The sequence below is a fragment of the Rhineura floridana genome, chromosome 11 (genome assembly GCF_030035675.1).
Source record: "Rhineura floridana isolate rRhiFlo1 chromosome 11, rRhiFlo1.hap2, whole genome shotgun sequence".
Lineage (NCBI taxonomy): Eukaryota > Metazoa > Chordata > Lepidosauria > Squamata > Rhineuridae > Rhineura > Rhineura floridana.
Genome location: NC_084490.1, coordinates 52314856 through 52328051, shown reverse-complemented (window position 1 = coordinate 52328051; position 13196 = coordinate 52314856). Strand labels below are relative to the sequence as shown.

General features: G+C 42.0%; 1 protein-coding gene across 5 annotated transcripts in view; it reads right to left on the bottom strand.

Annotated features, from left to right (window-relative positions):
- Positions 1-2576: 2576 nt before the first annotated feature.
- The window catches only part of STAC2 (SH3 and cysteine rich domain 2), a 52814-nt gene continuing 42194 nt past the window's right edge, over positions 2577-13196 (bottom strand). For all 5 annotated transcript variants that reach the window (XM_061590560.1, XM_061590559.1, XM_061590558.1 and 2 more), the window contains 3 exons: positions 12289-12340; positions 9748-9885; positions 2577-6018 (listed from right to left, as the gene is read on the bottom strand). In XM_061590560.1, coding sequence (XP_061446544.1) covers positions 5914-6018; positions 9748-9885; positions 12289-12340 — 295 coding nt within the window. In that variant the 3' untranslated portion in view covers positions 2577-5913. The remainder of the gene's footprint in view (positions 6019-9747; positions 9886-12288; positions 12341-13196) is intronic.

Here is a 13196-nt window from a genome sequence, read left to right as displayed (position 1 = left end):
TATGTGCCTTGTCTCCTCCAACCTGTCACCTGGCACAGGGAGTAAGGAACCAATGCCTTGCCTGCAGGGCCTGAGCCCTGGCTGGGCAGCATGCTTAAAGCAAGCAAGGAAGCAAAATAAATTAAAAAGCAAATGGTGAGGCTTACCTTGAGACAGAGACAACCTAGTTGTGCGGGCCACTCTGAAACAACTGAAGGCTAATGGCTTGCACATGATCACATATTCAGAGATGACAGAGGGGTGTGATTTACGGGGAGGAGCCATACTTCAGTGGTGGAGCACATGTTTTCCATGCAAGAGATTTCAGGTTCAGTCCCTGACATCTCCTGTTATTTATTATTATTTAAGTTTATATATTTATTTATTAAATTTATATCCTGCCCTTCCCCTCAGTAGAAGCCCAAGGGGGCAAACAAAAACACTAAAAACACTTTAAAATGTCATAAAACAAACATTAAAATATATTAAAACAAAACATCTTTTAAAACATATTAAAACAAAAAGCTTTAAAAACATCTTACAAAGTTGAATCATCTTGGGGAACAGGGCTAGGAAAAACTCTGCCCGAGTTCTGGAATACGTGAACTAATGGCCTAGTTCAATATAAACCAGAATATATTGATCTTGGCAGTAGCTTGCCGCCACTGGTGGCTGCATGTCAGTGGGTCAGTGGAATCTGCTCCTGGTTTTAGTCTGAACTTTCAAGGAACTCCTTGAAAGTTCAGACTAAAATCCAGAGCGGGTTCCACTGACTCACTGACATGCAGCCACCAGCTGCCACTGCTTACCACTCTCTTTCCATCACCCCAAATTCCAAGCCACCCCTTCATAAGAGCTCCATTGCTCAAGATAGATCAAAGCACCGGAAACAAGCCAGGGTGCTAATCAGGGTGATGCAGGAGGAGAGAGGGTGCCTTAGCCTCACGGCATCTGAACTCCACTGATGCCAATATGGAAGGAGCAAGGCACTTAATGTCAGGGTGCAAACAAAGCCTCACCTCCAGAAGCACAGACAGCGCATGAAGGTGAAGCAGTAACTTCAGTCACAGGGAATGATTTGATAACAGTCCATTCAAAGGTGTTGACCTTCACTGATGAGAGAGTGGGCCAAAAATGAAAAGGGGGGGGGAGGATCCTGCATGGAGCCTGTATTTATCCAGCCAAAGGGCAGCAGAGGAGAAACTCCTTCCAGCTGGCGAGAAGAAAAAGGCAACCACAAGATATCTAGTACATTGTAGTAATATTTAATCCAGGATTTTGTTAAGTTTCCAACCAGGTTCTTTGGCCATCAACATCAATTCAACATCAAGCATTCCTCAACAGTGGAACATGTGCCATTTTACAAACCTACCTTTCCACAGTGCAGCCAGCAAGAATCCGGACGTTAATGCTTAGGTGAACGGGATTCCGGGTAGGGAACAGACTGTGCTACGCGGCCCTCTGTGCAACAGGAACATCAAGTGTGTATGTGTATTTGTGACCAGCCTCCCTCTCAGTCTACATCTGAAACACCAGTTGGGAGAGATGGTGATGGGATAAAGTGTTTGATTTCACATAAGAAGTCGCTGTGAACGAACGGGTTGCTGTAGCTGCAGCAAACTCAAAACCTCAAAACAGAGACAGGCACGAGTGCTCAGAAGACCCAGCAGGCAGCTAACACAGCCTCCTACTCTCACCCCAAAAGACAATGAAGCCAGCATGGAACAACCAAAAGAAACATTCTGACAAAGACTATAATGTTCTCACAATACTGATTGTGTTTCCCCCATCCACACCTTTGTGACCAGCTTGGCTTTAGTTTGTTACAGGTACTAGATAAGTACCATCAGAGTGTCGCTGTATCATACCTATTTATAGGGATGACCAAACACGTCTCATTAAATGCATCTGGCCATTTGTTTTTCCCTCCCAGTCCCCATTTTCCTCACTTTCCTGGGAGTAAGTCCCATCGAACTCAGTGTGGCTTACTTCTAAGCAAGACATGCCTAGGACTGCACTGCTAGTAATCTCCAGCAGGAATCCTCTATTTTTAAAACCCCATGTTCTTTACAGAAAAATAATGTTGTCATTTGCTGGCAGTATAAGACACAACCACCACATCCTTCAATACACTTAAGTGTCTTCCAGTTAACTTATGATGACTCTGAATAAATATCTGAAGAGGCCTATGAAGTACAGTAGCATGTGCTTAGCAGCTGCTAGAAAAGGCAATATAGTGCTGGTGGGGAAATAAGAGGGTCAGAATCATAGGAACCAACATTCCACTATGCATTGTAAAGGGTAGCAGAAAATAATATTATATCCTATTGAACTCCTATCTTAGCTGGCCTCAACCTCAGCTGAAGGCCAGCTTCCATGTTAGATATACTGGCCTGGATCCAGTTAGTCACACTTTAGTTCCATTGATTTCAGTGAGACTAAGGTTTGTTCATGACTAAGGCTGCAATCCAATACACACTTACCTAGGAGTGAGTCCCATTGAACCCAATGGAGCTTATCTGAGTAGACATGTACTGGATTGCAGCCTAAGCTGTTCCACTGATTTCCACAGGACTAAAGCACAGCTGCCTTAGTTCAGAACCAGCCCACTGTTTGTGAGACTTAAGTTTGGGGTATTTTGGCCTTGGCAAGCTAGCTAAAGATCTCAACAGTGCCACCTGCAAACCATTAATATATTCCCTCAGATGGAGTGAATATTTCTGGGGAGTATATGCTGTACATCTTGAGAACATGTCTGTCCACCAAGACTGTGGTTGAATGCCCAGGAATCAGTGTGTGCTTAATCAGCCTTGAGACAGCCTCAAGCTAGTAGTGGGGGCAGGGGGCAGTGGATACAATCCATGTAATAGCAAACAGTGTTTGTATACTACTCCCTATCGAGCACAAGGAGAACAACATTTTTGTGTGTGCAAACAAATACATTCAACCCCCCTCCCAAAAAATCCTCATCACATCCCAGATCACTTTACTTTTTAAAATAATTTGGTTTTGATCTATTCCAGCCTTTTCCCATTCTACTCTGGAAACTTGATGGTGTGGTTCACCCTTCTAAAAAAGCAAGAGAAGCCTGCTGAAACATGATCAGCTTTGTTCTCTGGATTATGTGAGCTATTCTCAATATATCAGCAGAGGCAGTGTATTCATGGCTCTGCCCGATAAGTTACAAGGAAAATAAGACTGATGCCACCTTCCTGTACTTAAGGGATCACTTCCGTAAGTGAACCAATGCACCCAAAATTCCCCATTGTGATTTAGAGCCTTGGAATTATCTCTCACATTTTGCCATGCTCCTCCTGCTCTATAGTAGATGCCACCAAAATGTGAAAAAGGTTCTTGCCCCATGTTCTCTCTTTCTAACCTTGCAGGCAATCATAGCACAGTGTATAAATCTGTCAAAACTAGGAGCTGGTTCAGACATCATCATTTGATTTCACTAGGTTACTGGAGATTGAACTGACTCCACTGAAAAGCACTGCAGTTGAGGCAATACTGACATGTGCCTGCAGACTTTGATCAGTGGTGGCCAATTCACATTTGCAAGGCATCACTTGGTGTTGCAGAAATCCAGCAATGAGCATGCACACATGGATCAAAGCTGTAGTAGTAGCTTCTTTCCTCTGTAGTTCTTTGAAGAGGATATGCTCCAGAAATTCAAATGCGGGTAGACAGGTTCTCTGTGCAAACCCACTGCTACTCAAAACATGCATGAAAGGAAGGAGGGAAAGCCTTTAACACAGAGCACAAAGAGCTCTGGCTTGGAACATATGTCTGAAAAATCTTCTTGCACTTCTGAAGAGGGCAATGCCTCAGTATATGTAGCAGTGAAAACATACTCAGGGGGGAAATGGCTATTCCTGCTAGAGGACCAAGCTAGAAGCATGTAACAACACAAATGTTAGACCATCTGAGAGGGGCCCAAGCCTTTTTTTAAAATGGTGCCCGTAATATCCTACTGGTTAGCATATTGGATTGTGAGCCTGGGAGATTCAGGCTGACACACCACTTTTGCTATAGATTCAGCATATGTCCTCGGGTAGCTTACGCTCTGCTGGCTTATTTTTTGCAAATTGGTATGACAATTTCAAAGAGTTTTGCATTCTAAAACAGCTACAGAACTACTAATAACCACATCCTGGTTTCCACGGCACATAACCGCAGCAAAAAAATCCCCACTCTGTGGACTGGAATAACTTTTGAAATGGGGAAGACTGAGGATGCAATAGACTAGACTAATGGAACAGATAAATCACAGAATGGGGTGTGGTGTTTATCCATGTTTTGGTTTCCTGGAAGCAAAGAAATACCTATTGCTAAGCTACTGTCAGGTTGAGGCCATTTTAAAAGAGTAGGGGGGGACTGTCAGGCCCAATTTATACATGATGTGGGCCACAGGGAAAGCCCTGACTCATGTACATGTTCCATGTAATTATAAATGCCCATTGTATCTAAATGCCCTTTACCATGCACACTGGGTCATTTGCATGCAGTGTTAGCAGACCAGGGATCACTGAGTTATGTGCCATTGTGTATATGCCAAGTGTGAATGGCTCGCCAGCACTCAAGGTCAGTGTCTTTTAATGTGGCAGGGCACGCATGGCATGGGTACACAGGCAAATGCTTTACCCATGGCCTGTATAAACAGAGCCTCAGAAACATGTGATTTGGCAAACGTGTCCCCTTCTCAACCACTTGATCCAGTGAGGAAAAAACCAGCGTAGTCAAAATGCTGATGCCAGGCAACAAGGCTGTAAAATAACTCTCTTCAAGGAATGGGACTGAAATTTTTTCTTTCTTTCTTTCCTTTTTTTTTAAACAAAAGTACATTTACAAAGGACAAGCAGCTGGAAGCATGCTGGAAAAGTGAGGGAAAGTGGGATGATCAGGGTCTCTGAACTCCTCCCATGAGCAATAAAGCGACATTCTCAGTGCAGTTCAAAAATGCATCCAGCTGAGGAAGGTCCCTGAGAAAATGGTCCACACTGCTGTCAGCCCTGCGGTAGGTCGACCACCACATGCTGGAAGGGCAAATGGAAGTCAAGGAATAGCCCAGCAGTCAGGAATGGAGGAAGCATCTCACATCAATGACCCCCCTCCCCCCAAATACACAAAAGGATTGGTTTCCAGGAGCAGATTGTGGATCCAGCTCCATGGGGAGACTCTTTAGTACACGACAAAGGAGAGGCCACATGGAATTGTCCTGCCTCTTTTTTCTCTTCGACAGGGGGCTGTACCAATCCTGGGCAACAGCCGCCTACTCACACATATACACAAAAATATAGAGGGAGCCCTGATGGTTTAAAACTAGCACACGGATAGACGGACACAACACACCGATGTGCCCTCCTTGGCCAGAGAAGGCCTTTGGATGTGTGGTGCGCATGCGACACAGAATTATCAGGGAGCTTTGGAATGGAGAGTGGGGGGCATGTCAGGTTGGCAGGGGAAGGCATGTTCTGCCAAGATATAAAGAGCCCTGTAGGGAAAGGCTAGTTGGTATCAACCATCGTCTGTTGCCATGGAAGTGTGACCCAAAGACAAGGGGAAAGGGGGTGAATTACAGCGGTGGAAATCTCCCTGACACTCTACGCCCATAGAGCTGTCTGCAATGACCTTTCAAAAATTGTGCCCAAGCCGCAGAGGGGGTGATGGAAAACAAAACCAGGCTTGAGTGGATAACCAGTCCCAACTGGGCACAAGAAAGAGCACCCAGAAATAGTGCTTAAGCCAGTCCCCCGCTGCCAGTCTTCTTCCCTCCTACAAAACCAAAGCCATCCTCAATCCATCTAGAAGATTCCACAAAATAGTGATTAGCCAGGTGCTCAGGGTTGGGATGGGCTGAAGTAAGGCAGGGCTGCCGTTGCCTTGCTGTTGACTTCTCTGTTAACTCTTCCATCTTGTGTGCTCATTCTGACTTCAGATTTCTGTTAGTGCATCAGCAGGCACCAGCCCTCGTTTTTTGCCGCTTGTCACCCTGATGAAACCCTCATTCTCCTTGGTTTTCCCCACACCAACACAGATCTGGGAGAAACAGAACATGACATACTAAATCAATGTGATTTTTTAAAAAATGCACTCACAAACTTCAAACTGCAGAATAAAGCCAGAACAAAACAAAAAAAAGGGGGTTTCTTTATTTAGTATGTGGTGGAGGAACTGGCATTCTTAAAGCCTGTTCCTTTAGTCTTTCAGAAAGCAAGTTTCTAGCCCTTATAGTTGCAAAGAAAGGTTTCTGACATATGGAGAGTGTGTTTGTGAATACTCAGTTCCTTTGCTTACAAGGACAAGTTATGACATCGGGGAAATTGGCTGTAGGAGCTTTAGGGTCATGTAACTATTCAGTTTCTGTTTTCCCGCCTTTGCCCCTCACTGCTGGTCAATTAGCATCAGCAGCTGTGTGACAATCAAAATGTAGGAGGCAAAATAAGTCATACAAATGTAATATATTTTTGGTGTGCATAATTCTTTCTAGGGGAAGAATTTGGGATTTTATCTTTTTTGTGCAGAATGCACACAGCATTAGCCAGAGCATCATGCAGCCTCTGCAAACATCTCTTTTCTCAAAACAGCACGTTGCTAGTCCACATGTTTTCTGCAAGAGGCTTGAAAATAGAGCAAACACTTTAGTGAAATACTTTAAAAAAACCTCTCATAGGTGGTTTCCAAGATCAAGAATGTTTTAATTGCTTATCCAGCTTCTCAGTTCTACCCCCCTCACAATCTCATGGATTCATATATGCCTCCCACTGTCCATGTACTCCTCTAAAATATTCTTGGAGCCTCAAACCTTCTTCTCAGAGTCCTGACATTAATAAAATCTGCAAATTATAGAAAAGCTTGCAATCAGAATAAAGCATGCAAATTCAGTATGTTTATGCAAATACAAAAGTTCAGTCCAGAATGCCAAATTTCTGTTGCTTGAAGGTGAAGTAGATGATACACCTGGGAAAGTCTAAGTGGAGTCTAGTATGAATCCTATTAACCTTTTTCTTCTTAGCATGAGCAATAGGAGGCACCTAGTCAAGAGCACAGCAACAGGAAAAGAGTTTGCCTCCCCCAACAACTTCAGTTCCTCAGAAGCAGCCAAAAGAAGAGTTCTCCTTTAAACCCCGCTCTCAAAAGAAGAAGAAGGTGGAGGAAAGTTTGGACATTGGATGAGAAAGTGACGAGTTCTAGGGACAGCAGTCCATGGTTTTTCTTTTCAACTCCCCCCCATATGCCTCCTTGTGTCCCTCCAATCTTTTGCATCAGGATTTGCACAGCTTCATTTCTTGTGTTGTTAGTGACTAGCCACCCACTTCTTTCTCGTCTGAGATGAGTGTGCTTTGCTGTGCTGCACTTGCCTGAGACATATCAAGATGTGCCGAAAGATCCTGTCGTCTGGCACTAGGCTCACAGAGACTGGGTGATGCATATCAAGCAGACAGATCAAGTGACTCTGGGTAGATCATTAGCAGGTCGTGGTTAGTTTAAGAGGGGAGGGAACTTGAAAGCACAGGAGTGTTAAATTAAAATGTTAATATGATAACCACTGACGGTGTGTTAACTCCTGTTAGGAGTATATACATGATTGCAATAGTCATCACAATAGGTGTAACTACATCTCTAATGACACAATACTGGGGCTAAGGGGTAAAACACTGTATGTCACAAAGTGCCACTCTAGTTATATCACTTCTGGTACTATTTACTCTTTCTTGTAAGAGAAAGTATAGATAGTTAACGCCTCTGCATAATCACTGGTAGAATACAATCACTTTATCATGTTGAATGTGCATATTCAGCCAATGAAGTCAAAAATTGTGTTCTTGTTATAATTCCCTTACTAACTATGCCACCAGGCTGTGTCGGGATTTGTAAGGTGCTAAAGGAGGTCTTGAACCTTAAAAAAAATCTATTGATCTAGATCAGCGCTTCCCAAAATTCAGATGGCTAAGTCACTGTTGTTTGTTGCTGAAGAAATTGGAGACACACTTTATTCGCACATCTGAAAAAAAGACTTTTAGAGTCTGTAAGAGAAAGAACTACCAACCCTCAGAGGAGCTCATCCCCTGCATTTATGTAAGAGTGACTGTGCTGGGTGTGCCTCTGCCAAGGGCAGGCCAATCGGCAGAGATTTGGCATCAAAAGTGATCGAATGCTCCAGTCATACAAAGTGGAAAGAGACATGGCATCAGCTCTCTCATGGCATGCATATCGGAATCATTACAATGTACTGTTTTAAAACTGATTGCACTTCATATTGCTCTTGCAGTATTAGATTTCTGCAATATTAGCTACAACACAATGAATAAATATGGGAAGTGACCCTATCAATATCCTCCCCAAAAACTATCCAGACAATAAGCACTACCACCCGGATAACAAAGGACAACTTAACATGAGTCACCACAGACCTCTCTCTTGACAACCACAAGGGCTTGACATTTGATTCTTTATTTTAAATAGACAGTGAGGTTCTGAGGGACAACTCAACTGGGGAATATGTGAGCTGCTGGAAGAGACAGAGGTTGGCTCTGGAAAGCAACGAAACTACTTTAGTTGTTTAATCTTGTTTAATAGTTTAATCTTATTTTAATGTAGACTTTGTATGTTTTTAATTATATGTATTTTTTATCTGGAAGACGCCATGAGTTCCAGTTTTGGAAAAATGGCAGGGTATAAATAAAGATAAAGATAATAATAATAATAATAATAATAATATACTTTATCACAAACCTAGTTCAACTCATATTTACTGTGCTATCATCACACAGCTTTCACCAGTGTGATGAGGTATAAATTAAATTGTGAGCTGGGCAAATGTTTTGTAAACAATAAGTGCTTCATCACTTTACTGAACTCAGTGTATACAATTGGGTATGTTCAGAACAATGAAGATGGAGGCTACCATCTCATGATTGTTATGCTGATAACAAGATCCCTTCCCATCTCCATGAACAAAGCAAGTGAGGCTGTCAGAAATTCAGGCAGTAACAAGCTCCATTGCTTGCTTGTATCATCCATAAACTGTTTTTCTATGAAACTGTGAATGCCATTGACCATAGAGAACACCCTTTCTATCAGTTATACAATCAACTTATTCCAGTAAGAGAAAAGAGGTGAATCATGACCCTCAGTGTTTGCAAATGATTTGTTGATGTTGTTTCAACTCTTCAACTTCTGAATGCATATGCAAACCAGTAGAAGTGAAATCAAGTAAGGGGTTGTCATTCCGGGATAACTGACCATGTAAACAGACCAATTACAAAGCCAATTTGGTCACATGAACTGGGTTTTGAGAAAAAAACATGTTGACAGCAGATATGTTGCTAATTAAATATCAGATTCTATGCCCTGGAAAGCCAAAATTCTGAAAACTTACACATGATGCCTTTTTAAAACAGCAAACAGCAGTCCCTGGGGTACTTGATCAGGACTGGGAGTGTGACATACAGTGAGAGGGATATTTAACCCTTTCCCCCCTGCTTTAGTTCTGGCCAAGATCCCCCCTCCCAAAACTACTCTTTGCATTGGGAGCAAAGCTCCCATTGGTGCCAATTTAACATCATGTGCTTAACATCATGTGTAAATTGGCTCTTACTTCAAGCAAATGATGCTTAAGATTGCAAACGTGATCTGTGGGAGTTTTCTTCAAAACTACAAGGACTAGAAACTTGCTTTTTAAAATGACATTTGGGATTTCCAGATGTCTATTATATATGAATTCTTTATGGGAAAAGAAGACCCACATCATATGTTTGCTCCTACCTGATTTTCCTTAAGGCTTAGTTGCCCCTGTTCCTTATTGCCATAGAAAGTCTTGCAGCATCTCCAAACTGTTTCACCTGGACGGACCCGCTGCACAAAATTAGCTGGAAAGAAGCCCATGCGGTCACCCATCTTCCCCTAGGATACAAAAAAAGAAAATAAAAGAGAAAGTGAGCCACACAAACCATCCAGCATTGTTACCAGAAGCTCAGGTAGCCTTATGGCTAAGAGTGACTATTTCCAGTTCCAACTAGTTCACTAGTTACAGCCCTTGTTCAAGAGAGATTACTTGACCACAGTGATACAGGCTCCGGTAATCTCCAGACTGGACTACCATCGTGCATTCTATGAGGGGATACCCTTAAAGATAATCAGGCAGTTGCAACTGGTGTGGAATGCAACAGCCAGGGTGGGAGGCTGTGTGGATCCAGAATTGGTCTCCACAGTCACTTACGGACCCACTGTTAAAGACCTTACCCTGGAAGACAATCTTACTGGGCTACGAGTGATCGCCAATGAATGAATGCTTCTCACGCGTGAGCCTAGTCGTGCCGCGGGCCCTTGAGGGGGAGTGGGAAGACTGGCGGCTCCTGAGTCCCAAGCAATGTTCAACCCAAAGGGATCAATGTAAGAACATACTTTAGTCATAGAGGAGGTCCTGCTAATCTCTTGTCTACAAAATCAAGTCTAAAATCCTTTCACAATTTCTGTAAAAGATTGAAAACCTTTTATCTTGGGTAACTCTAATATCACAGCAATGTTCTACATAGACTTTGATTCGTAGTTTACAATAACATTCTCCTGTGTAGTACACTGCTACAAATTGCATTGATCACGTATTATAGCCATTCTGCTCCTGTGATCCTATAGGTTTTTTTAAATGGAGCTAAAAAGATGAGGAGTAAATATTAAATGTAAAGGGACAAAATATATCTTTTTAGAGAAACAGAATAAATGTGTTGATTACTGTAGCAGAATATATGACCAGATTGTCTCTTTAGATGTACTTTTAAATGTACTTTAGATGTGCTTTTTGAGACTAGTAAACTTGTATCATTTACAGTGCAATCCAATACATGTCTACTCAAGTAAGCTACATTGGGTTCAATGAAATTTATTCCCAAGTAAATGTGTATTGGATTGCAGCCTTAATTATTTTTATGTTTGTTAGATTTTCTGTGTATATTTTTTTTAAAAAAGAGATATGTGGAGTAATACAAATAGATTTTGTTCATTTTCTTTCACTACCTCATACTGAGGATATGATCAGAATTTCCCATAGCCCTGGAATATAGTTATTGTTCCCAGTTAAGGCTATTCTGACCTGCCTCATTTAGCATAGATGTTCAGTGTAAAGTTTCACAAGTCAGTGACAGATATTTCATATATTTTACAATCTTCTGTACAGACCAACATCACGGTATTGGAATATAGAATTAGTAAACTACAACAGATGTTAAAGAACTATAAGGAACAAAATCAGCAGAGAAATATTATTTACAAAGTTGGACCAGTATCACAATGGATTTAGATCTAGAACTTATAGTATTTCTAAAATTATTATCTGAATTTTGACTTGTTTTTAACAATGGAAGGGCAGGATATAAATCCTCTTAATAAATAAATATTCCATAGTATTGGAAAGTAAAGTCTAGGCATTTAAAGCTGAAAATGTAAGGTGTTTTTAAAAAAAATAAAGATTCCTCATATCCTCCCCCAGTTTTTGGTGGTAATTACTAGGCACAAAAACAAAACAACTGGACAATGCAACCATTAATATACTTAATTTACAACATTGCATAATATGCAAATTAGCCTATCCAGATTTGTGGAACTGGAATATGGCAATCCTAATCCAACAGCAAGAGCAGTGTCAGAAGATCCTTAAAATTAGATTATTTCCACAGTCTTATATTGGGGCTTTCGAAGAATAGGAAAAGCAACAGAGTCCGAAGGGCAGGAGCAGATAGGACAACGGAGTGCAAGATTCTATCTCTGACTCTTTATGAGTTTCTTTGGGCACCCAGAAGGCTCTGAAAGTGTGAAGGATGCTCTTGGAAACTGCCATGTTACTATGGCAACAGGGACAAGGAACCTGATGTGTGTCTAGCTGCCTTAGAGGCCAAAGTCTTTCCCTGAGGGCCCATAAAGTGTATCTGAGGGAGATATACAAGGCTGGGCAAAGTAATGGCGTACATGTGTGTTACAGAAGTTGTAGGCCTGTGGGTGTAGAAGAATCCACAAAGCAGAATCTATAATGCAAAACATGTACTTTGTGACTGTGACTGAGCAGATCCAGAAGGTGAAAAAGACGGAAGGCATTCATTCAGCATGGTGGTAAAGCAGGTAGAGGTTTTTTTTCTTGCTGTTGTTTTGTTCTAAACTGGACCAGGTTCAAATCCTTGTGCCCTCACCCTTTATCTCTCAAGGATGATATTTATTTATTTATAGAGTATTTATATACCACTTTTCAGCAAAGAGGTCTCAAAGTGGTTTACACAGTAAAATTGGGCAACAATTAGAACACTTCATTCTGCTCACCTTCCACCAGTCCTCATTGGAATCATCCACTAGCATGATTCGATCTCCAGGCCTGAAGGGAGAAAGTCAGATTGAGTTCCACTTGCAATTGCACTTTCAGACTGGGGAGGTGGTGGTGGTGAGAGAGGGTCTCAAAGGGGATCCATCCTAGGGCCTCAAAGATGCCTACTAGTAATACACCTCATCTATCAGTTTGGTCTATGACCGTAAATAAAAAATTAATCACCTCACCTATCAGCAGCTGGCATTCTCACCAGCTCCCATAATAATATTTGGCATTAATGCAGAACTTTCCCCTAAGTGCTCAATGCACTTCCCTTACATTATCTAAGAGGGCAATCCTACCACCACGCACACACACATATATATTGACAGCTGGGGAGGATGGTAGGTTTCCTCCTGCCAGCCTCTGCCAGTAGAGATAAATGCTGATGGTGTTGGTTGAGCATCTTTGTCCAAGCAGCCAAAAAGGTACCACCAGTGGTTATCCCTCTGGCAATAACATTTTTTTTAGTGGGGTGGGTTGAATTGGATCTGCTCTCATATATGTATCATCAGTGAACATTCTAGGCATTTTTTAATTGTTGGTTTTATATTTGTTTTTAATATTTGTCTCTAAGCCATTTTGTGAGAAAAGTAACTAATAATAATAATAATAATGGGGTAAGCCTCAAAGTGACACTTTTCAATCTGCTAGGTACAGAGCTCTACAGATTCCTAGAAAGGCCTAAGCTACACCCAGAGGGGCCTAGGAAAAAGAAACCAAACCAGACTGCTCCCAATTCACCTTCTGCCCTGGCTGGCATGAGCTGGCAGGACATCAGGTGCAGTAGTGGATCTGCTGCTCCACTTCTCCCCACCCAGGATTTCTCTGTTAATAATCCTTACAATAACCAAGGGAGGTTGCT